This window comes from Equus przewalskii, chromosome 3 (genome assembly GCF_037783145.1).
Source record: "Equus przewalskii isolate Varuska chromosome 3, EquPr2, whole genome shotgun sequence".
NCBI lineage: Eukaryota > Metazoa > Chordata > Mammalia > Perissodactyla > Equidae > Equus > Equus przewalskii.
In genome coordinates, this window is record NC_091833.1 from 37,698,442 (window position 1) to 37,725,278 (window position 26,837).

The 26,837-nt window shown below is 37.1% G+C and overlaps 1 protein-coding gene across 19 annotated transcripts in view; it reads right to left on the reverse strand.

Moving 5' to 3' along the window:
• BANK1 (B cell scaffold protein with ankyrin repeats 1) overlaps positions 1-26,837 on the reverse strand; it is a 313,259-nt gene that overhangs the window by 48,759 nt on the left and 237,663 nt on the right. For 10 of the 19 annotated variants that reach the window (XM_070614152.1, XM_070614164.1, XM_070614170.1 and 7 more), the window contains 3 exons: positions 8,273-8,351; positions 4,719-5,027; positions 6-311 (listed from right to left, as the gene is read on the reverse strand). In XM_070614152.1, coding sequence (XP_070470253.1) covers positions 6-311; positions 4,719-5,027; positions 8,273-8,351 — 694 coding nt within the window. Of the gene's footprint in view, positions 1-5; positions 312-4,718; positions 5,028-8,272; positions 8,352-10,863; positions 10,900-26,837 lie in introns of all 19 variants that reach the window. The other 9 variants (XM_070614158.1, XM_070614167.1, XM_070614153.1 and 6 more) reach the window with 2 other exon arrangements.

Here is a 26,837-nt window from a genome sequence, read left to right on the forward strand (position 1 = left end):
ATTACCTTGGGCTATGTAAGGTGTGGCTTCCTCTTTCGGAGGGAGATTCGTGGGTCGAGGTGTGGGGGCAGGAGGTCTGTTTATAATGAAAGATCGACTTCCAGTTTTTTTCTTTGTACTCATATGGGCCAGTATCATGTCGTAGTCACTGTCATCAATCTCAGTAAAAGTGTATGGATCTTCCTCCTCCCCCGGCTCCTTTTCCTCTTCTTTCTTTTCTTCTTCCCTTTTAGGTTCACCTCCTGTTTCTTGTCTTGCACCAGGATCACACCAATGTTGACTTCTTTCCGTTTGGCCTTCCAACATTTTCCCTGTTACGAAATGTTTAGATGGTGGTTACTCTCCTATTATAAGCAATATTATTAGTGTTATTTTTTAAAGTATGTTTGTTTTTTTAGGGAGATTGGCCCTGAGCTAACATCTGTTGCCAAACTTCCCCCTTTTTTCTTTCCTCCCAAAGCCACCCAGTACCTAGTTGTATACCCTAGTTGTAGTCCTGGTTGTGCTATGTGGGATGCTGCCTCAGCATGGCTTGATGAGCAGTGCTAGGTCTGTGCCCAGGATCTGAACCGGCGATCGCCAAAGCAGAGCACGTGAACTTAACTGCTCGGCAATGGGGCCAGCACCCATATGCAATATTATTGATGTCCATCTGCCACTTGCTTGAACCTCCCCAAAAGTAATTTACATGTCATCTCATAAATTCCAAAAAGAGAAAAGTGAACCACATAATTTGCCTGCATATCCTTCTGCAGTTTGAAAATTTTAAATTTGTTAAGAAAAAAGTTTGACATGGATTTCTTTGAAAACATATAAATAAACATATAATTTTGCACATAGCTTTTGAATGATTTAATATCAGCAAAATTGAGTTATAAAACTAAGCCTCAAATTCCAAATGCTTTGAAAACTTGTGTTTTTTTAAGCATAATACTCTTAGATTTTTTCTTCAGTGGCTTGCACTGAGTATTTTGCCTAAAATTCAATTTCTCTGCAAAGGACAGAGGGGAATAGCCAAAAGCAGCATTACTTGGTTTCTTACAGTAAGTTTCAGTCTGGCTGTGAAAAATTGAACTTCAAAAACGCAACTCTGGGCCGGCCCTGTGGCACAGGGGTTAAATTCGCACACTCCGGTTTGGCAGTCCTGGGTTTACTGGTTCGAATCCCGGGCGCAAATCTACGTACTGCTCATCGAGCCATGCTGTGGCAGGCGTCCCACATATAAAGCAGAGGAAAATGGGCACAGATGTTAGCTCAGGGCCAGTCTTCCTCAGCAAAAAGAGGAGGATTGGCAGTGGATGTTAGCTCAGGGCTAATCTTCCTAAAAAAAAAATGCAACTCTTGATTTCTACAAGCCAACATGAACCTCATTCTTAGATAAAGGACACTGAAAGAAGGGTTCATGACATAAAAGATGGCATGGATAATCAATGGCTTGAAGATTCATTCATATGAAAAGAATAAATAATATTTTATGGTTTTTATACTCAGGAAAATCTTTACATATTTTTATAAGAATATGCTAAATATTTTAATAGAAGTTATTCAGAACACAAATAAATCATATACTTCAGTTAATGAATAAGTGGAAAAGAATTTTGATGGCTCTCTGCCAGGCCCATGAGCTTTTTTTTTTTTAAATTTGCCCTTTGACAAATATTTTGCTTAAAGTTTTAATGAAAACAAGGAAATGGAAAGGATTTCAGTTATTGACTGAAAAATTATTGCTTGCCTGTATTGTCCCGAGAGATTTATGCATGTGAACTAAGGGAGAACTATTCTCTTTTCTTTTTGGTGAGAATCTGACTGAAACAATTTTAGTTTACTTCTGGATATTTTAGTGGAAAAACTTAGGAGCTAAGGAGAAAGACAAGCTGTAGAGCACAATAAAAGGATGTTATTATAAGAAGATGCAGCATCTGTTTGGGGGTCGGCTTATGAGGAGAGAACAAGATCATCTCTCAGGAGAGTCAGACCTGGCTGTCTCAGTGGGTTTGACCAAGAAGTCTTCATTGCCTGCATGCTAGCACTAACTTTAAAATCACCACGACTTGCCTTTCCCTTGGTGAATGTGGTTTGGAGATTTGACTTCATGACTTCTGTTTCACTGACAGCATCACAGGTGAAACGAGATTAAGTGTGTGGGAAACACTTTTACAGTGTTTCATTTTTAGTGGAATGTGTCAACTATCTTACTTTTATGAGCTGATTTCCTGAGCTGTTAACTCTCTGTTTCTCTACCCACCTCTCTTCCCAACTCTCTCTAAAGTTGGACTTGCACTAGAAATAATTCACTTTACTTTCTATTTCCCAATGTATTAAATTATACTTTCATCTCAGAGTGGGACCTGAGCTGTCTCAATTCAGGTTATACATTAGTAAGTAAAGATTAAGATAAATGACCCATATAATTCTAATTTTTGAAATAATTGGGGCAAGAGTGTATTACGAAGAAAAGAATCCTCGAAGCTTAGGAAGCTGTCAGAGAAGTGTGGGACACACTCCAACCACTGGCTCTGCGGTTGGGGTCTGAGTCAAAGAGGGGGCACAGTGATTGCTGCCGTGCAAGTTTGCTGTGAAGATAAAAAGAGACAGTGTGTTCTTTATAAACTGGAAGTACTCTATATTATTGTTTTCTCCAATGAATATGTTATAAATCCCTCTTGGGGAATTTGATGCTTAGGGCATTGATGAGGTAGTTTCTCTTTTTCAATAACTTGAAGGCATATGGAAGCTACTCGTTTTTTTTTTTTTGAGGAAGATTAGCCCTGAGCCAACATCTGCCACCAATCCTCCTCTTTTTGCTGAGGGAGACTGGCCCTGAGCTCACATCTGTGCTCATCTTCCTCTCCTTTATATGTGGGATGCCTACCACAGCATGGCTTGACAAGCAGTGCGTAGGTCCACATCCAGGATCCAAACTGGCAAACCCCAGGCAGCCAAAGCGGAACGTGTGAACTGAACCACTGCGCCACTGGGCTGGCCCCTATGGAAGCTACTCTTGAAGGACAATTCCTGAAGCCAGCTAAAGTGAAAGAATCTACACAAAGTCTCTGGCAAAAAATAAGTGGTAGCTTCCAGTCTTACTTTCAAAGACCTTAATGAAAGAATTTTAAGAAAAAATACTAGCATTTTATTTTTCATTTACTTCCAATATCAGCCCTATGAGAACATGAGATTAAAAGCAACATTGCATATAAAATATAAAAAGGGAGTTTTTAAATAAAAGGAGTGGGTTTTTGTTTTATTTTGCTTTTTATATTTGGTACTTTTCGGATGATACTTTAGCCAACATTATACTTCTGGCCTTGGATGTCTGGTGAATGCCCTTGGCAGAGTGGTCTTGGACCTCCTAACCAACATACTATTTGTAGGAATTCACATTAGGAGATATGATTTAATGTTAGCTCCTTTAAGAGATTTAACCTGATACAGCACAACTTTGCCTTCTTAACAATGAATTTTAATCATTACGTAAAATTATTCACATCTGTAAAAATGAGAAAAATATATCAGAATTTTGCTCTCAGTGTACTACTAATCTATGTCCCTTCCTCCACCTCCAACATCGATATACTTACTGCACTGATCTGTCTCAACGGTCTATAAGGACTTGGAACATAGGAGGTAATCAATAAACATTTGTTGAATGAGTGAATGATCAGAGGGGTGCCCATCAGGTATTCCATACTTCCCATTAAGCAGTGCTTTCCATCTCTAAATGTAGTGCATAACCTTAGTAAAGATGTATCAAGGACAGGGCCTTTGAGGACACATACTAAAACTCATGGCTTCAAAATTCACTTTTTGAAACAGCGTTTTTGTCCTTTATTGCCTTCTAGGACTGGAGAACTAAAGTACAGTGATAAATGGAGTATTGATAATAGATATTTCTTTCCTCTTATTAGATTTGCTTTGTAAGAACATTTTATGAATTTGGAAAATAAATATAAAACAGTGGCCAATAAAGTGGATGGTAATTAGTGACTGTAAGAGTGAACCCGGGGCCAGAAGTTGGTCCGGCTGTAGGACACTCCAGGCAGATAAGCCCACCATGGAAGCTCCTCTTGGTCTCCCTGCCCTCTCCCCCGTACACACTGAGTTCCTGCATCCGGGAGCAGAGTCCATCACAGCCACTTACTGTCCTTCCACGTTAGCAACCTCTGGAGTGTTCCCAGACTTTGGTCTCAATGCAGTGTGTGACACCCTTTACCACTCCCTTCCCCTGCAGCCACCATCTCAGGGAAGGGGCCAAGCCCATCTTCAAACCTGTAGAACGTTAGCCTTTCCCTTTTGCCAGAAGACTAAGAGTATTTTTTAAAGGCAAAATGGTCATTTACTTTTCCACGTGAGGCTTGAGGTTCATTTTATGTGAAGAACCACAGATTCCTTTCAAGTTTTATCTCTTTACTTATTTAATGCTTGTCATGAGACTTAGTTCCTAAAGGAAAAAAGAAAGAGAGGGAGAGAAATGGAAGAAGGAAGGAAGGAAAGAAGGAAGAAGGAAGGAAGGAAAGAAGGAAGAAGAAAGGAAGAAAGAGTGAGTGTCAGGTATCTGCTGCCTGATTTCCCAGGCCCCCGTTGTTCAAGAGTGGAAAGAACGTTGCTCTTGGTTTTAAAGCTGATCTCCTCTGTATAGATTTGCCACTGCACTCTATGTTACATAAGCCTGTCCAAGGTTTTTGTGGTTGTTGTTGTTATTTTAACCTTAAACTTACCCTGTGATGTGAAGTGAGGTTTTTCCAGTTGGAAGGCAGCAGCTACAGGTCGCGGCGGGGGGAGAGGTGGCCTGTCGCTCACGAGCGGCTCTCGTGCATCGATTTCTGGGTTGTCTCCAGGAATGAACGTATACAAGTCATCATACTGGCTCTCAGAACTGTCACTGCCATCCTCTGCTGGGCTGTGCGTGGCCTCCGTGCCTGATCTGTTCTCTTCTTTCTCCTTTGATGTTTCATGCGACTCAGCTCCTTCTGCACTCTCCCTGTATGTCTGGCTGCTTTCGTGATGAAATGCTGGGTTCTGTACAGCTGTTTATGATGGAGACTGTATGACTTCATTTGCACACACCACCTGGAGGCCTCTCTCACTTTGTCGTATCATAGGGAAGGGGTAGTACTGCTAATAAAACCTTTACGATCTGATGCAGTGGAAAGCTGACAAATGCATAATTTTGGTGCAAACTCATTCTTGGGCTTTTAACATGTCTACCAAATGAACAGTTAAAGCTCCACTATATCTTGCTACCTCAGTATATGACACACTCATCAGATAATAATATTCTGATTCTCTACAGCTATTGTTTGAACAGATTCATGATTGCACATATGATTGCACGATGGCATTTTTATTAGAAAGCAGTATAACTGACATAGTAAGTAATAAGTAAATGATGGAAAAGGTAAATCCAAGAAAAAATAAATCTTATCTTGCTTGTAAATAATGCAATAAAAATGAATCTGTGATTATTACTTATTTTAATATATATTTATCAGCAGATTATATCTTAATTCTTGAAAACATTACTTGAGAAAAAGTATTAATATTTTTTGAGGAGGAAGGTATCCAAATCATCAAGAGTAGGTAAATATTCCTAAGGCCCAGTTCTCTCAGTTTTATAAAGTGTATTCTATCCTGAAACTTAACCAAATGACCCAGTCAAATTCCCTCCATTCTAAGAATCATGATTCCATTATTTGTTTTTATACCATACACAGTAAATGCTCTCTAACCACTCAGGAAGAAAATACAAAAAAATTTATAATGTGATAACTTTAAATCTTAAAAATTCTTTTTGTTAAAATTTTCTTTATAAAAATTCAGCTTTAAGTAAAGTATTCACAAAAATGTAAAACAAACTTTGGAATCTCTACATTGGAGGGAATATGTGAATTGTTGTCATTGTCAGTGCAATAGAAAAGCAAACAATTATTTTAAAGTGTTGCTAAACTAAAACATGATAAAGAAGCCAAACAGCAGAGGATAGAGAAAAATGAATATTTTAAAAAATGAAGAGTTACACTGTAGAAATTTTTCAACAATGGGAGAAAAATTAGTCAAGTGGAAAAATCATGCCCCATATTTTTACACGGAATATCATTTTTTGCTTTTCTCTTCTTTCACATGAGAAAGAAGAAAGATTTAGCTGCCAGTACCAGAACTGCAGACCAAAATTCTCTAGCTCCCGGCCCAGGCAGAGCAGATGGCCTTTTGTTCTTGCACAGATCTCTGAGCACATCTCATTTCTCTTCTACCTCTAACACCAAACGCTGAGCCTGAAATAAAGCAGTCTCTAGAAATGTTGGTGGAGCAGATGATGAAGTGACTGAAAAGAAATTATTGTCAGGCTAGCAAAGGGCGTCACTATTCCTCTCTGGGCAAATGCATCATCAGCTTAGAATGACATTCACGCTATAGGGAATCGCTTGTAGCCACCCTGATGTTTATGCAGTCAGTCAGTGTCTATGTTTTATGCATACACTGTCTGAGCAACAGAGTCTCCTTGGTCATTGTCAAATGTGCCCAAACCTGGAAGCCAGCCCTGGAGAGCCCGAGGTGTGTCAGTGGCTTTCAGCAAGCTTCACAGCAATAGTGCTATCAGTGAAAATCTGCTGACTCAGGGTGTTCATGCTTCACCCTCGCTCCCGTGAAAGAACCTGAGGCCTGAGTCCAGTCACACAGTTTCATGCATGAGACAGTTCCAGGCCCAAACTGTCTGCAGAAATGAGGTTCTTCTGTACAAATAACCAAAACAATGTTTTCTTAGTACAGGCATGATAATGATAATAAAATGCATAACTTTAAAATTTAGTGCATTAATTCATTACTTTAATAGTATTATTTTGTGTTCTGCAAAAATGTTTGAAAGAGTTTACCGAGTTTGCTAAAGCATGCTAGTTAAAGCATTGCATTTAATTTTATTTGATTTCCAAGTCAGCCTATCATTTGAAAAACTAGTGGTCAATAATGTTTAAATGAGCAGCAACTGCGTCCTATTAAAAGTACAAATGTCCCCAGGCAAGAGCATGCTTGATGGGTGAGATGCCACCGTGAGGTGAACAAGCAAGAGAGTGGTCAGAGATGGGACCAAGAGGATTATCGAGGGCCTCGTAGGTGATGATCAGGATTATAAGTATGATGGGAAGATATTGCAGGACCTGGAGCAGAAGAGTGATTAGTTCCTTCATGAAGCATAGAGTGTCAAGAGTGGCAAATGTGGAGGCCGCTATTGTATGGTTTCTTAATAGCAGTACTATTGATATTTTGGACTGGATAATCCTGTGTTGTGGGGGGCATGTGCATCATAGGGTATTTAGCTGCATTTCTGGTGTCTGTACCCACTAAATGCCAGTTGCAAACCTCCCTTCTCAAGTCAAGACAATAAAAAAATTTCTATGCATTCACAAATATCCCCTGTCAGGGGCAGAAAATAGCCCTCCTTTGAAAGCCACTGTGCTATTGCAGTAATCCAGGGGACAGCTGATGACAGTGTGGCCTAGGATAAACAAAACGAAGGAGTGAGGAATGTCTGAACGCTGGCTGTATTTTGAAGGTAGGGTCACTGGATATAGGGTAGGAGAGAAAGTAAAATAGCCAAGGGTGGCTCCAAGGTTTTTGAACTAAATTGAACAAGGAAGGAGTCTTCACCGATGGAGATGGAGAAGTCAGCGGGCAGGGCAGGTTTGAGAGCGGCAGGAATTAGGATTTTCAGATTTGAAAATGTTGGGTGGGACATGCCTATCAGACATGCTGGTGGAGATGTGAGCAAGCTGTGGTACACCAGTGAAAGCGGGCATAGCAGGAAGAGCTATATGCATGCCGGAAGATTCTGAACTAGTCTTCAGACCTCAGAATACAGAATTACATCCTATTACAGCCAATGAGAGTCCTAGGCCAACCTTCTCATTTCCCAGCTGAGAAAACTAAGGTCTGAAAAAAATGTGACTTTGTTTTAAAAAAAAAAACAAATTGAAAAAATACAGTTGTCAAACAGAATATTTACATCGACTTGACTTGTGCCTTCTCTTTGGATAGAAAAACTTGGTGTTTGATTACTGAACATTAAACTTAATAGAAGCATCTAAATTAGCAAGATAATACAGTAACAGCTCTCCTATAGTATAAATTGAAAGTCATTCAGTTAATTAAATATCTTTCCATGCTCTTCAAACCTTTCCAAGCTCTCTTCAGTCTTAACTTACCAGTTACATATGCCTTAATATGAATGTTAAAATATATATATATATATATATGCACAACGTGTAAGAACACCTACGGGGAGAACATGCAGAAAATGAGGTAAAATCCTCTTCATAGTCATTTTCCAGCTCATTATTTGTGCTAACTTCTTGGATCTGAAAAAAAAAATAAATGTAATTTTCAATAATGCATTAATCTTAATAAATCTGTATTTTTACATATACTAAATGGAAAGTTAATACTTGTGGAAATAAAAAAATAGTTTTAAGGTTTCTATTTAAATATTTTGATTATATTACATATCTTAGCTTTTATATTAGTGCCATCTACAATTGTTCAATGACACAGAGTATTAAAAGTATAACTGGAGCAATAGAACATTTATAATAAACAATAAATTGATTTAAAAATGAAACTACTTTGGGGCTGGCCCCATGGCCGAGTGGTTAAGTTTGCGCACTCCACTCCGGCAGCCCAGGGTTTTGCTGGTTCGAATCCTGGGCACTGACATGGCACCACTCATCAGGCCATGCTGAGGCAGTGTCCCACATGCCACAACTAGAAGGACCCACAACTAAAATATACAACTATATACTGGGGGGATTTGGGGAGAAAAAAAGATTGGCAACAGTTGTTAGCTCAGGTGCCAATCTTTAAAACAAATGAAACTACTTTAAGACTCAAAGCGATAATCATGAAATTTGGCTGTAATAAAGAAGTCCTGAATAAAATTGAACACAACTATTTCTCCTAAAAAACATGACCTTGCTTCTTTTTAACGTTTTTGTCTCTTTTACCAGTTCAAAAGACATTCTTAATTACATCAATTATTATAATACAATGAAAGACAGTGAAATTATAAAGTGATTTATTTTCTATCTTTAAAAAGAGAAAAAAAAACGAGTAAGGGAATTTATGTTTGTCCTTCCAAAACCAGTTGCCCTACACTTAGAAAGGAGAACTACTAAGAAAGGACAGAAACTCGTTATCTCTGGAATTGCTAGTCTTTGTTCATAATCTCTGAAAAAGACATGGGGTCTATGGTAGCAGAACACATTGGTACTTGTAGAGAAAGCTAAGTAATACCAGTGACAGTTCTATTTTTGCAAAAGCATCTAGAGAAAGAGATAAAGCTTGAGTGCATTAACATACGTCACATTTTGTTACCATCAACTCCAACTAATTATTCAAATGATTTAGGCCTTTGTTAATAAAATTGATCGAAATGATTAAGCCATTTGCTCTGCATTTGGAATATCCCTCTAAAAATTAGAAGCATCCATATTAAAGCATTACTAAATTTATAACAGCCTTGGTATGCAAGGGTATTTGACCAGGATGTTGACTTCATCAATCTGGTTTGTCAACCACTTTGGCCAATGGAAGCCCAATGGAGTTTCTTCTTTTTTTCTTTTTCAAACTAATGCTATCCAGAGAAGCATCACAGTCTGACTTCCAGTTGAATCTTTAAAATAAAAATATCTTTAGTATTTTTTTAGTGAGCCTGATGCAGAAGTTCGTTTTCTATTTAAATCATATTTTTCCTTTGGTAGACTCAGTCAAATGCTAATATGAAAAATCATGTAACTTTACTAGGGAGATTGACAAGTTGATTGGTATTTTTATGCTTCGGTATTAAAAGTATTGCTTAATATAGACATTCTTTGTTTCCAATTAGCCTGAGCTCTATATTTCAAAAGGTAGATCAAGAATACATTAAAAAATTCCATAATATTCTTACAATCATATCAAGGAAGTTTTTACTAGTTGAATACTGGGAATGGTTTTCAAAGATTTCAGGAATTATGTAAAATTTCCTATATACTATTCACAAGCCTAGAAATTATCAGCTCAAACTCAGTGTAAATTAATAAAGAGACCATGTGCAGGCATGTAGGTGCATATGTGTGTACTAAGGTTGAAACCTAACAATCATTTTCATGTCATAACCTAAAGCTATATGACATTTGCACAAACAAACATGCCTGCCCAATAATGTCTCAAAGGAAGTAGCTTCCAAATTGAAAAAATAGCCGAGATTGACTGATTCGAGCACTTTCCTAAGTATTATGTAAAGTAGATATTTTGTATAATCAGGCTATGCAGAAAGTAATTGCTTTCCCAGGAATGAGAGGATCTTTAGAAATATTTACACTAAAAACAAATGTTTCTTACTGAGTTCCTTACACTTAAATCATATTTATTTTGAAAAATATGTTAGATCTAGTGATATATTAGTAACTGTCTAACGAAATCAATGATGGCTTCAAAGACAAGTATGGTGGCACTGCATCTAATCACCTCAAGACTTGGCTGTGTGGGGCAGTGGACAGAGCATGGATTTTTAAGTCAATCCAAGAACAAATCATGGTTCTATTATTTATTAGCTGTGTGACATTGGGCAATATACTTTACTCTAAATCTCAGCATTCTATCTTACAAAATGTGGATAGTAACCTCTATGCCGTCAGTGTGCTGGGAGGGTTAAATTAGAATAATGTAAATAAAACACATATCACACCTACCACATAGGAAGTGCTCAATAAATGTAGTCTGCGCATGTTAGACTTTCCCTCATCGTACAAAACATAGATCTACATTTAAGCAGGTGTGTGATCACATCGGTTTGATGGAGGAATCATCAATAATGAACCAATAGTTATTTACCTTATTTCTCTCTGCTGTGCCCCTGTAGAGGTTCTGCTGCGACAGAAAAAGAACTGGAATATAAACTTTCTATCTGATCAAAGTGTGGCAGTATGATTTTGTTATTAAAAACACCTCTATAATTTACAAGCTAATAGAGATGATAGGAATTAGGGAAAAAGAAATATTTAATTCTTTGACAAGGTTCTTTTTCTAGGGCTAGACTCTGACTTCATTCATTTATCAAATATTTCTGCAGGCCTACTATGTGCTAAATACTCTGTTATCAAGTAAGGAAAATAAGTTAGAAATAAAAAAGAGACACAAGTCCCACTCTCAAAAGTATCATATTTTTACCAGGAGAGGAAGAAAAATATTAAAATGATTGGAATACAATATTTTATTTATTTCACTGCAATAAACCAATTCCTTACAGGTGAAACAGAGAATTAAGAAATTCAAGGCAAAGATTTATTCGGTTGCTTTTTTTGGATGAGGAGATTGAATTAAAAAATTATCTTGACACTTGCCTTGATTCCCACTTCTCTAAATGAAAACTCTAGCTTAAACAGTCAAATCTATTAGCTCAGTGTAATATTCCAGACTGTAGATAGTCCTTGCAACACACAGTGCTTAACATAATTAAAATCATTCATTAGCAAAATAAGCTAAAAAAAGTTATGTGAAGCTCTACATAGCTTTGGCATCTAGTTCTGTACAAATTGATCATAACATTCTGATTTTTGAGGGAGTGAATAAAAACAATCTTCACGCGGCAGTTGGTTTCTCCACCTTTTTATGAGATTCTGAAGATATTATAATTAGCCCAACTCTTGCCCAATTTTCCACAGTGTTGATTATAAATGATTTTGCCACCTTTAAAGCACATGGCAGTCTTTGGAATGAGAATAAGAAGATACATATATGTTTGAAGAGTAACAAATTGATCCTATAATATTTTATTTATTACCCAAAATGAAGGCTCTAGGCTGGAGAATCTGAGATAACATTCCAATCGAAATAATAAAGATTATTCTTACTAAATGTTTAGAATAATGAACAACATTACACTAAAGCCATGAATAACAGCAAACAGAGTCTCAAAAACAATTTTCAAGGTCATATTGTAGAAGTACGGTATCTTAGCTCTCATTACATCTTTCAAGAGAATTTTCTTCTCCTTAGGCCATCAAGGAATATGGTCTAAAAGCAGATTTATATAATTTCTAGTGAAAGTTTCTTTTTATATCATTACAGAAATTTGAATCCTGAATGTGAAGATTAAATAGGAACTGTGCTCATGATTGGTAGAGGAATGAACTAGAATAAAGTAGAAATGGAGCTGTTAAACCTGGATAGAGGGAGAAAAGTGGACATTTCCCTTGACATGGGCCAAAATTTAGAATAATCTGAGGAAATATGCTCTATTTTGTTTTTTTTTTAAAGATTGGCACCTGGGCTAACAACTGTTGCCAATCTTTTTTTTTTCTTTTCTGCTTTTATCTCCCCAAACCCCCCCTTTACTCAGTTGTATATCTTAGTTGCACGTCCTTTTAGCTGTGGGATGTGGGACGCCGCCTCAACGTGGCCTGATGAGCAGTGCCATGTCCACGCCCAGGATCTGAACCCTGGGCCGCTGCAGCGGAGCGTGCGAACTTAACCACTCGGCCACGGAGCTGGCCCCTGCTCTATTTTTTAGACAGAATCTTATGAGAAAAAACTGAGTGATGAACAGACACTTTGACCAGGTGACAAAAGCTAGCAGTCTGATTCTACTCAATGAGTGAGTCAGTTTTCTAATTGTGACCAACAAGGACAATCTGATGAAGCAAAAAGAACAGGGGCCAAGGGGACAAGTGATAGTTTCACCTGAAAGTTCACAGATAGGGAGAAAGAAACAGCAGGAATATTGAGACCTACTCCCTCAAATTTAGGAAAACAAATTTGAAAACGTTTAGCTTTCACAAAGGTTCTGGAGGGTTGGCCTCTGTAGCTGGCACATCTCTTGTTTTGACCTCAACTCACTGGGTGTGCCCACCCCACACGTCCTCTCATTCTGAGGCCACCCACCAGCCAGCCTCCAGGCGTAGTGACCCAGAGGACCTGGTCCCAGATGACAGCTTTTGTCTTTATCTCTGCCCACGATGCAGCTCGAACTATAGTTGTGAACTTCAGGTTTGGCCACCTGACACTTTTAACCACACTCTAGATCTATTTTAATTGTGTTTGTTTCAAACCCTCCATAGTTGTGGCTTTATCTATGAGGTACCAGCACCTTTATTGGACCACATGCTTGGTTTGATGTTAGCCATCTCTGTCACTAAAATGGGAATGATAAAATTAAAATCCATCTCTTTGTAAGGATTGTAGCTGTAAATGTAAAAAAAAATAATGGTTATCTTCATTTAAATTATAGAATCCAAAGTCTGAAAGGGACCTGTGGATAAGTAGATTATTCTCTTGTTTGTGCACTGATATAATACTAAAACACTGTGTCACAATAAAAATGTAATAATTTGGATATTTTTCCAAGCAAAAGTGTTTTTAAATGTAGTCTATGGTCTGCACTGTCCAACCCTCTTTACAATTGGCCTTTCCTGGGTTCCAATGCTTATCACTCTTCTCTTCTCACAGAATGTGTGTTCTCTAGGTCATCTTATCCACTGCATTGTCTTTAATTTATATCTATACATGACGATTCTTAGAAATATTTTTGCTCCAAACTTTTCTGAGGTCTAGATTCTAGGATTCAGCAAAGGATACTAGAAGAAACAGTCATGGAAGCAAGCAGAAAACCTGGAGGGAGAGCTGTCAGAAAAATCAACGAGAGGATGCTTTAGATAGAATGTGTCCACCCCAAAACTTACATGCTGAAATTATAGCCCCCAAGGTGATGGTATGCAGAAGTGGGGCCTTTGAGAGGTGATTAAGTCATGAGGGCAGGGCCCTAATGGATGGGATTAGTGCCCTTTTAATAGAGACCCACAGAAATCCCTCACCCCTTCTGCCATATGAGGACGCACTAAGAAAATGGTCATCTATGAAGCAGGAAGAGTGCCCCCAGCAGACACCGAATCTGCTGAATCGTGATCTTGGACTTCCCAGCCTCCAGAACTGTGAGAAATAAATGTTTGCTGTTGTGAGCCACCAGTTTATAGAATTTCTGTTATAGCAGCTTGAATAGACCAAGACAGAGGATTTCAAGTAGACCACAATATTCAATGCTTCACCAAGAGTGGAAAAGAAAAGCTCTGAAAACAATTCATAAGATTTTTCAATCAAGGTCACTGGTGACCCTGATGAGGAGAATTACAATAAAATTGTGTGAATTCACACCGGATTGAAGGATCTTAAAGAGTAGAACAGAAGTCATCGTGTATAGAGTTTCAAGAACCAGGACTTTCATAGGGCAACTGTGCTGAAGATTTGTTTTTCAAAAAATAGGTTAAAGATGTCAGTGAAAGAGTGCTTTATGTCAGGCAAGGGCCATGGAGATGCCGGTGATGACACCCAGAGCTCACCTGCACAGAGCACTGTGCCAGACAATGTGGGCTATGCAAATATGAACATTCCAGGCTCGCAAATCTCAAATACCGTGCCACCAGTGGGGAAGAGAAGGAATTTAGGTGAGGCAAAATGAAACAAGCTTTTAAAATACACACACTTGCAAAATGCTACAGATAGAGAGAAACGTGCAATCACTTCCACTGGGTGGATGGAACAGAGAACATTTCAGAGTAGGTGGTATGCAAGCTGAGTCTTAAAGGATAAGTAAGGTTTTAATCTGCAAAGACAGGGAGGAAGCATTTCTTGGCTGATGGGTGAGCATGACGGAAACAGCAGGGAGATTTGGTGAATGGTTCCTAGTTGGTGTGATTAGGGTGCATGGAGGGATATATTTGAATGTCAAGACGTGGTGGTGCATTATGGTTTTATTTTATAAACTTTTAAATGCTTTTGAGTATGTAATTATTTCCTATGAAGCAGGAAGTAGCATGTTCCTGCCTGTATTTTAGAAAAAAGAATTCTGGTAACAGTGGTTAAGAGGAAGAGGGGGGCTATTTTAATAGTCAAAGTGAAGGGTATTGAGGACTAGTAAGAGAAAATATTTAACGGAGAAGGCAGATTTAATAAATATCAAGGAGATGGCATGGGCAAGATTTTTTATAGCTTTGATGCCAAAGGCTGGAGGAAAGGGATCAAATATGACTCTGTAAGTTTCTGCTCAGCTCAACAATATCTGGTTCTTATACGTACAACACGCTTTTTCAGGACACTCCCCCAAGAACTCTCGACATTTAGAGATGAGGACACTAACTAAAAACACCTTTTTTATGCAAGTCTTCTCACCTCTTTATGAAGTTAAGAAGTTGATTAACTTGGGAGAACAGAAGGTAGTTAATTGTTTGATAGTCAAATAAACTTTTCATTTGATCAAACAAGACTCTTAACTATGAAAACAGACTGCTAGAATTGAATTGCAGAGTAACTAAGTACCAAATCCAAATTAAGTTATAAAGATACCAAAAAATGCTTGGATACAAACAATTGAACAACAAACTATAAATTACATTTAATCAAATCTTACTATATTTCTTTCTAAAACATGGAAAGATTTTAAATAGGCTTGCAATGAATTTAAACGGACTGATTGGTATTGGGTGCTTTGGAACAACACACTGAAAACAAAAACCATACAGTTGTGTTCATCATTTGGAAATGAAGTTGAATGGAGTGGAGACAGCAGAATGAAGGGGTTTAGTAAAAGAGAGAAAAACAGAGAGAGAGAAATGTCAGAAGATAGTTATGAGGATGTAAACACACATATCAAAGGTCAAAGCTAAGAGGCAGAGAATCATTCTTAATTAACCTTCCTCAATTTCAGAATAGTATTCAGAACTCAACTAGGGCATCTTGAAGAAGAATGAGTTTCTGGTACAGATGATTTTACTACAACATGTAACAATTCAGCCCTGGGAAATTCATAGTATGTCGTCTGGACATGCCATCTAATATTTTCAAGCATGATGAATTATCACTAACTTTGGTCAGTCAATAAATATTTATTAAATGTTTTTATGTGCATAATGTTAGGCAAGATTCCAGGGGGTATACAAAACATGTAACACGTAATATTTTCCTAGGATGCTGAATATTTAGCTATGAATACAAAAGTGAAATGCATGAAATAATTGCAGTTCCTTAAGTGTTTGGTTTGACTAAAGAGTGCAAAAGGAGATAAGAAAAATGAAATCACTGTAGGTCGGTGTAACTAGAGCTGGAATTTGAAGGATGGGTAGAATCTGAGAGATAAATCTTGAGTTTACACTTAGGAGCTAATGTGTGCTTGTTGAGCTAATGGATGAATAAATGATAAATGAACCGGTGGAAGAGGAAAGAATGTGGGTGTTCTTGGTAAAGAGGATGGTGCAAGCAAAAGTTTGGTTGAACAGGCCATATGCAGAGGGCAAAGAGCAAAGCCACATAATCAAAGAAGCAGGTGAATTTTTAGGAGATCACGCGAATTCTGATAGGAAGAGTGGAGTCACCATTTGCTTATTATACCCCAATTATGGAGTATTGCAAATATCTCTAGATAATGGATGATGATGATTGACATTGCTATTAAACACACCATCTACAAATATGTATAGGTTATACAGGTTAAGAGTTTGAGTCCAGAAGTATTGTCAGACAGATCTGAATTCAAATCTTCCTCTTCCACTTATTACCTATGTGAGCTTAAGCATATTTTTCTCCCTTGGTCTCTCTGGATGTAAAAATTAGCATAAACGTACCTTAATTCACAGAGTCACTGTGAAAATTAGTAAGAAAATACACATCAAGTACTTACACAGAGCTTGGCACATAAAAAGCACTCAACAACAGTTATCTCTATTATGATCATTAAGATCATTATTTTATTACAGAATGACTTTTCTTATGTTGCCCTATTTTTTCATACTACTAAATTATGTTTATGTCAAAATTTATGTTCAATTATAAGATTGAGTGAAGATCTGTTGTGTTCAAACTGGGATATAAAGAACAAAAATAAAGACCTCCAAATAGTGTTTTGTTTGTAGCTTACAATGATTTAAAAAAATTATCTCTATTTTTAAGTGTGAGGAATCACAAGACAGATGTGATGATAGGTCAATATTGGACCAAGTAAGCTAATGGAAATTAAGCAGGACTCCCAGGTACAGCTATGTAGGCTGTAATAGACTATGATACATAAGGAACCCTAAGAGCTGGATGCCAGGAGGGTTGATGAGGAGAGTTTCTCTCAAATGATTCTACCATGTTTAATTCTCAAATGACTTATATTTGATTTTACAATGTTGTTATTACAACAGTGGCTTGTTAAGGCTAATATTAAAACAATTTGCCTTTTTTCCAGCATAAAAAGATGTGCAGGAGGACAGGTGCTAACTCAAACGGCTGTTTCTTACCATGTACGCCAAGAGAAGGGAAGGAGAAGTTGGCCATGGATGAGATCGGACGCACAAGGTGAGTAGTTAAGAACTGACTACAGAACTTGGTTTTAATGAGCCATGAACCCACGGCTGCTGCATTTCTTACCTTAACTCTGTTTTTCTATTCCTACAACAAGGACAAAAGCAAAGACGCTGTGTAAAGCTTTCTAGTGACAATTTTAAAATCTTCAAACCAGTTTTAGTTTCAAATCATAAGTTAAAAAAAGGTAAACTTCTGTAGAGGAAACAAAAAATACCACTACGTCAAAAGTATAAATCATCAAGTTGTTTTGAATACTCTGATCAAATCAAATTAAAAAAACATGCTTTCATTTGGAGGAAAACTAAATAGAAACTAAATAATGGATGGATTTACATGTTTCCAAGTTGGCAGACTGGAGTTAGTGAAGATGTAGCCAGGTTTATATTTGTGTTGACTATTACTAAGAGCCTTAAAAAAAATTTTTTTCTGAGCCTTTGATAATTTGAGTGTCAAAGGGAACCAAATGGAAAAAACCAAGCCCAGTAATAAAAGGCTAGCATTGTCATCATCACAGTTGTTGGACATTTCGTTTATCTAAAAACAGAGGAGCAAGTGGTTGCTGAACTCCAAGCCAGAAGAAAAAAAAAAATACCACTTAGAGACCCAGCAATTTCCCACGAAGATTGTACTCTTCAGTTGTCAGATAATAAGTGTTGTTTGACAAATGAACCAAAAGACGCTTAGAGTTTATATTATTACTGTTAGAACATGTGTTTTTTGACCAATTAAACAGAAATTTTCTTAAAGATTATATTGTTGCAAATCTATTCCCAATAGGTATTTTTATGGCTGGAATATTCCCTAGCTTCCAAATACAGAATTAGAAGAGTCAATGTTATTGATCAGAGCATTTAAAAGATGAAAGATCATAGTCAGAAAAGGTGAATCATAAACTACTGAAGACATAGTGGGATAGTAACTCAAATTTCTAGCCTCGAATCTTCAATTTGAAGGTAGTTTACAATTCAGAAGAGGCTGTTCCTATGGGAAAAAGTCACTACAGAAAAACATATACAAAAGTACTTGTATTTGTGGATTTAACACTATTTTTTGATAGACTGCAGCACAATAAGTATTTCTTTCCATTTTACAATTTTATACTTAAATTGTGGAGTTTAACCAGTGACACTATCAATATCATTCAGCAGCAGGGCAATTTCTCATAATCAGAGAAACCCAGGAGACACATATGTATCCTCAATGAATAATTTTACTTATTAAAAGCCTCCATTTTCACCCTATGTTGATTTACCAGATTCTCTTCAAATCAGTTATCGGAAGAGCTTTATCACTCTACTTAACTTTGATGACTATACTGGTAGGATGTACACTCTTATATCCTACCTAAATACAGATCTATTTAAGGAACATTAGACAAAAATGCATTTTTATGTACTATAAACAATCAAAAACTGTAGTAGAATAAATTTGATAAGTTGATAATAGAGCAAACCTATGGAAAGGAAGTTTGCAGTGAATTTAAGGTAAAACAAAATGGAAAACTCGTGGAAGAAGAAACAACATTGTTATATATTAAAGAAATATACTTCCCCATACCCACATGTAAAATCAAAATAGAAGAGAATCAATAAAACCAATAACTTCGCTTTGAAAGAAAAACATCGTTTTCTTTAGCCCAGAAATCTGAAAGCTTTTAGCTATAATAATAAAATAAATTTCATTTTGTGGGGGCCCCAACCAAGACACTGGGAGTGTTGCTGTTCATACTCTGCAATTACTGTAAAATGAGCCTCACCCCCTTCATTCTACCACTGAGAATTGCAAACCTTCTTGCTGTGAGCTGGTAGCTTAGCATTTCTAAACTTCAAGTGATTTATTTGGCAGATTTAAGTTGCTTGTGAAAATAATTCCTAATCTTCATGTTCATAGCCTAAGGAAAATCAGAATTAGTCCAGTGGAAATCAGGGTGTGTCTAACGTCCATTCACATCTTGAAGTAACTCCGTGAGTGTGTAACCTTACAGGAAGTTTAAATAAATTTGCTTAATGCAGTTTATCTTCAGCTTTCTCTTTACATTTCTTTTGAGAGGGATTTTTCTGGTTCTAAGTGTAGATAGCTCTTCATTTCCAAATGGCAGGCCATGGCATTTGACTGAAGAATGGTTTCACAATAGGATATATAAACTTTAAAATAGTTTATTTAAATTAAAAAGAAATTCCCCTACAAATACAGTCAACTCATCTTTGTCAAAGCAACAAAGGCAATACAATGGAGTAAAGACAGTCTCTTCAACACATGGTGCTGGAACAACTGCACACACAGAGCAAAAAATGAATCTAGACACAGGGCTTATACCTTTCACAAAAGTGAACTCAAAATGGATCCTAGAGCTGAATGTAAAAGGCAAAACCATAAAATTCATAGAAGATAACATAGGAAAAATCTAGGTGACCTTGGGTATGTTGATGCCTTTTTAGATACAACACCCTCATGACCCGTGAAAGAAATAGTTGATAACCTGGACTTCATTAAAATTAAAAACTTCTGCTCTGTGAAAGACAACATCAAGAAAATTAGAAGACAAGCCACAGATTTGGAGGAAATATTTGCAAAAGACACATTTGATACAGGACTGTTAAAATATACAAAGAACTCTTAAAATTCAACAGTAATAAAATAAATAAACCAACTAAAAAATGGGTCAAAGGCCTTAACAGACACCTCACCAAAGAAGATATACAGGTGGCAAATAGGCATATGAAAAGATTCTCCACAGTAGATGTCTTCAGGGAAATGCAAATTAAAAAAACAAGGAGATAACACTATACACCTATTAGAATGGCCAAAATCCAGAACAGTGACAACACCAAATGCTGACAAGGATGTGGAGCAACAGGAACTCTCATTCATTGCTAGTGGGAATGCAAAATGGTAGAGCCACTTTGGAAAACAGTTTGGCAGATTCTTACAAAACTAAACATACTCTTACCAGATGATCCAGCAATCATGCTCCTTGGTATTTACCCAAGGGATCTGAAAACTTATGTCCACACAAAAACCTGCACATGGATGTTTATAGCAGGTTTATTCATAATTGCCAAAACTTGGAAGCAACCAAGATATCTTTCTGTAAGTGAATGGACAAATAAAATGTGGTACAATGAGATAACAGAATATTATTCAGTGCTAAAAAGACATGAGCTATCAAGACATGAAAAGACATGGAGGAAACTTAAATGCATAATACTGATAGAAGCCAATCTGAAAAGGCTACATACTGTATGATTCCAACTATATGACATTCTGGAAAATGCACAACCATGGAGACAATAAAGAGATCTGTGGTTGCCAAGCTGGGGTGAGGAGACAGATGAACAGTTGGAGCACAGGGGATCTTTAAGGCAGTGAAAATACTCTGTATGATATTATAATGATGGATATATGTTGTTATACTTTTGTCTGAACCCACAGAATGTACAACACCAACAGTGAACCCTAAGGCAAACTATGCACTTTGGGTGATGATGATGTATCATTGTAGGCTCATTCTTAGTAAAAAACGTACCATTCTAATGAGTGATGTTGATAATGCAGGAGGCTATGCATGTGTAGGGGCAGGGAGTATAAGGAAAAGCTCTGTACCTCCCTCTCAATTTTGTTGCAAACCTAAAGCTGTTCCAAAAAAATTAAAAAGAAATTCATATGTCCATAGATAGTGGATTTAATGTTATTTATTTTGTCTGAAAGTGCCGAAACTGTTTAGGGTAAAATTCTATAGAGACCAAAATGGCTTAGCACATATAAATATAATTATTGACTCAGTAGGTCAACTAGCTTTCTAGCATTACATAGTAACATTCTGTGTAGATATTTGAGCCATTTTACATTATCATGGATCATGTAATTAAAACAGTAAGAGAAGGATTGAGTTATTTTTTCTGAGTTTGCATTATTAACAGCTGAGCTAAGTGACTGAATAAAAAATTAAATATTAAGCTCTGTGTTTGAGGACATTTTGAAGTTTTATAAAGATATATTCCTAACTAAAAAGTTGAATTGCTTAGAAATTCATCAAACTAAAGTAATGTCAACTCAGTTCAGGCAAAATTCAATCTCCAGAGAATTACAACAATGGCAAAGTGGTTTTTTATTTACTTATTTAAAAACATTTTATTCAGAACCTACTAAATATCAGAAACTAGGTTAGGCAATGTGAATGTAAGGTAGGATAAGTTAACTTTCTTTTAAAAAACACAGACATCCACAAACTTATTTATAATACGTACGATAAGCGTGATAATGTTATTATTCAAAATAATAACTTACATAACATTTATTATGTACCAGACACTGGTCTGAGTTCTATACTTACACTAACTTATTTATCCTCAAAACAATTTTATGAGGTAGGTTTAGTATTGTAAGCCTCATTTAATGAGTGAAGAAATAGAATGGGTTAAATGACATGGCCAAGGTTCCAAAGCCAATGTCTCTTATTAGAGGGCCCAAACAATAAGGAAAATAAGTAAATAAGTGTATATAAGAAAGAATGTGTCAGGTCACCTAAGAGTGCTATGAATCAGAAGTCATAGAGGTTCACTGGAGAGAGAGCTGACAAAATTTTGCAAGAAACATACAGTCTCAGGGTGGTGGCTGGTATTTGAGACATCTTTGAAAGATGGAAAACATTTAAAGGCACAGGCTGGGCATGAGGGGCAGTCAAAGTGACACAATCAAATGTGGACATGGAAAAGCACAGGCCATATTTGGGAAACAAAGGGTCATCCAGCTCAAGAGTAGGGGCAAAAGATCTCTGTCTATGGGGTGCATGGAAACCCTAGTGCACAGTTTTTCCTATTTCCTCAGTACTTCCAGCCTTCAGGTTGGGTGGCTGGGAGCCAGGCTCTCTGTCAGTGAGGCCTATGGAGCACATGCTGAGATGAGTGCTGTCTTGGCTATTGTCTGAGTTAGGTGGAAAAAGAAGGCCCACCTTCAGCCCTCAAAGAAGAGATGGGCAAACAGCAATAATGGCATTTGAAAGCATAAGCAAGACATCATGAAACCATATCATAGCTGTGCAGGTGTCGATAGGGGAGTACTAGTGGAGGCAATGGGGTCAGGGCCAGAGAAAATAGGTGAGACTCAGCAAAGATGACTCCAGGCTTCTCTGTCCATTTTACTCTGCTGTCACTGCTTGCAAAAGACTGAGGTATTTTTTGGAAGCAGGAGACAACTACATTTTTACATTTGGCTTGGATACAAATATAGTAAAAATATCTTATAAATGTTTATTGTATTCTGAGAAAAAAATGGGAAGAATGGAAATATATTATAAGCAGAGAATCTTGCTTTAGGCCCAATCTCTCAGGAAAAAAAACTGTTGTAAGATGAAAATGTTACTAGTAAGAACATATGGGTTTCACAGTAATATGGTTTGATAACTTAATGGACTGTGTCTCTGTGGTAGCACAGAACTAAAGTGTGTGTGTCTCTTATTCCTTCTAAATGTACCTCAAGCAATATATACAGTTACCTGTTCCTATACTCATATCACAAATGTGATGACAGAAGGAGAGAGGTTTTTCAATGATTTGTTCAAGGTCACTAGAGGAAGTGAGTTTCTTCTAGTCAGGGTTTTATCCACAATTCCTGAGATGTATATGATATGTGGCTAGAAGCACTCCCTCTCTCTTACAGTCAAATAATGAGAGATGCAGAGTCCATGATTTAGAAAGATCTTGATTACAGTTATCTACATTTATAAAGCAATTGATGATTTTCAAAGAGGTTTCACATTCGTATCAACCCTGCCATTCAGGCAGGAGGAGTACTACAGATGAAGACAGATGAAGAGATTGTGGCTTGTCCATGGCTCACAGTACACAGAGCAGAGATCCAAATCCAGGATAACCCAGGGCTGTGAGGTTGGTATCTTATGGATCCAAGTCCAATGCTCTTTACACTACAACATGGTGCTTTTTGTCAAAACTGTCTGTACTATGTACAGATGACATTGAAAGAGACATAGTGAAAATAGTAGATAATTGGAAATGAAACTTTTTACTCAATGAAGAAATCATGTCTGTTTACAGATCAAAGTTCTATTCTGTAAATGATAATAAGGTTTAAAAATTTATGTTCGTGGTAAAACCAATTTGAAATTAATAACCTCTATCTTTGACTAATAATGTACTTTCTAGACAATGTGAATAAAAGAGAAAATTATGGAGTTAATCCAACAAAATCTAGTAATCAATTAAAATCCTGTGAAACAGTTCAGGATGAAGGATGACCACTATCACTTTAAAGTAATTAAAAGATGGCTCTGGGAATGATGTCAGCATCATGGTGGAGTGAGCTCTCCCCTTAGAATCTTCCCCATAAGATACAATGAAAAGGACATTCACATATCAGCAGAGGACATTCACATAACACAAAAGACGTTTGAGAGACCCACGCAGCCATATGTCTGAAGGCAGAGGCTCTGGTCTGCCCAGAGGAAGTAAAAAGAGGTAAGGGGAATCTCCTCTCCCTCTACAATGGCAGCAACCTTGGGACTGCGTGTGGCTCTGAGAGGAGATGAGGTAGGGGCAGCCCTCCGTGGGAACACCTTCACTCTCCAAGTTCCCTCACAACCTTTGGGAAAGACCCACAAAGAGGTGACTAAGCTATTTCAGGGGTGCCTTCATCAAGATAGCACCCCAGGAGAGCAAATAGCGAGGGTGGAGCAAGAATGCCCCCAGGATCACGCATGTGAAAGAAAGTGCCCCTCCTACCACTTGGTGCTCCAGCTCAGTTAGTCAGCTAGAGTGCCGCCCAGACAGAAAAGTAGTCAGCTGCTGGGAGCCAGCGAACTGTGGATAGCGGTGGGCTCAGAACACACAGATCTTGACACCCACCCAGTGGTGGCAGGTGGAAGTTGTGTCTAGATACTATCACTATGCAAAGGCACAAATCCACACTGTCAAACAGTATCAAGAAATATATTAATTCTACAGACCAGAAGGAAAATGACAAGCACCCAGAAATCAATCTTGAAGGCAGAAAAATTTATAATCTGAATGACAGAATTCCAAATAGCTATCATAAAAAACTCAACGAGTTACAAGAAAATACAGATGGACAGTTCAATGAAATCAGGAACTTCTTCACAAAAGAGAATGAAATTACAACAAGGAACCAACCAGAAATGTTGAAGATGAAAAAAACAATGGATGAAATAAAGAAGAATCTGGACTCCCTAAATAATAGAGCTGATATTATGGAGGAATGAATCAGCAGTCTAGGGGACAGAAATATAGAAATGCTTCAGATGGAGGAGGAGCGACAACTAAGACTAAAAAGAAATGAAGAAATTCTCCAAGAAATATCCAACTCAATTAGTAAATGCAACATAAGGATTATAGGTATTCCAGAGAGAGAAGAGAAGGAATATGCAGCAGAAAACTTGTTCAAAGAAATAATGGCTGAGAACTTCCCAAACCTGGAGAAGAATCTGGAAATACAAGTGAAAGAAGTCAATAGATCTCCTAACTATATCAACATAAAAAGACCTTCTTCAAGGCATATAGTAGCAAAGCTGGCAAAAGTCAATGACAAAGAAAAAATACTAAGGGCAGCAAGACAGAAGAAAATAACATACAAAGGAACCCCTATCAGGCTTTCAGTGGATTTCTCAGCAGAAACCTTACAGGCTAGGAGAGAGTGGGATAATATATTCAAAAATCTGAAAGACAAAAACTTTCAGCCAAGAATGCTCTATCCAGTGAAAACATCCTTCAGATAAGATGGAGAAATAAACACTTTCCCAGATAAATAAAAGCTAAGGGAGTTCATTTCATTGTGTCAAGACCCCCCCTCACAAGAAATGCATGAGAAGGCCCTCATACCTGAAAAACCAAAAGAAAGGGGCTACAAAGCCTTGAGCAAGGAGATAAATAGGTAGACAAAATCAGAAAATTGCAGCTCTCTATCAGAACAGGTTAGTGAACACTTAGTTATAACATTAAAGATAAAGTGAAGAACACCAAAAATAAACATAACCTTGTCATTTTAACCACAAACTCACAACACAAGATGGAATAAGTTGTGACAATAACTTACAAGGGGAAGAGGACAGAGATGGACTCAGCTTAGACAAAGTAAATAAGAGGCTAGTGGAAAATGGATGAGCTCATTTTGAGATTTTTTTATACAAACCTCATGCTAACTTCTAAACAAATAATCAGAACAGAGATACAAATGATAAATAAAGAGAAAACTAAAGAAAACCATCATAGAAAACTACCTAATTGAATTGGCAGTCTGAAAAACACAGTATGAGAAACAAAGGAAATGCAGAAGGACCAGAAAATGAGTGACAAAATGACAGCATTAAGCCCTCATATATCAATAATCACTCTAAATGTAAATGGATTGAATTCTCCAATCAAAAGACAGAGAGTGGTGAGATGGATTAAAATACAAGACCCAACAATGTGCTGCCTCCAGGAATCACATCTCAGCTCCAAAACAAACACAGGCTCAGAGTGAAGGGATGAAAGATGATATTCCAAGCTAATAGCAAAGAAAAGAAAGCAGGTGTTGCCATACTTATATCAAGAAAAGCAGACTTCAAGATAGAATAGTTAGTGAGCAACAAAGAGGGGCAGTATGTAATGATAAAAAGGACACTCCTCCAAGAAGACATAACAATTATAAGTATATATGCACCCAACACAGGAGCAGCAAAGCACATAAAGTAACTATTAACAAGCCTAAAAGGAGTATTAACAACAACACAATAATAGTAGGGGACCTCAACACCCCACTTGCACCAATGGATATATCATCCTGACAGAAAGTCAACAAGGAAATAGTGGACTTAAATGAAAAACTAGACCAGATGGACTTATTAGATATATATAGAACGCTCCATCCAAAACCAGCAGAATACACATTCTTCTCAAGTGCACATGGAACATTCTCAAAGATAGACCATTTGCTGGGAAGTACAGCAAGCCTCAATAAATTTAAGAAGATTGAAATCACATCAAGCATCTTTTCTGACCATAATGCTATGAAACTAGAAATCAAGTACAAAAAAAAAGCTGGGGAAGGGATAAAGATGTGGAGACTAAACAACATGTTATTGAACAACCAATGGATCACTGAGGAAATTGAAGGAGAAATAAAAAAATATCTGGAGACAAATGAAAATGAAAATACACCAAACCAACTCATATGGGATGCAGCAAAAGTGGTCCCAAGAGGGAAATTCATAGCAATACAAGTCCACATTAACCAACAAGAAAAATCTCAAATAAGCAGTGTTAAGCTACACCTAACAGAATTAGAAAAAGAAGAACAAAGCCCAAAGTCAGCAGAAGGAGGAAAATAATAAAAATTAGAGCAGAAATAAATGAAATTGAAACAAAAAAAGACAGTAAAAAGGATCAGTGAAACAAAGAGCTGGTTCTTTGAGAAGGTAAACAAAATTGATAAACCCTTAGCCAACTTACTAAGAAAAAAAA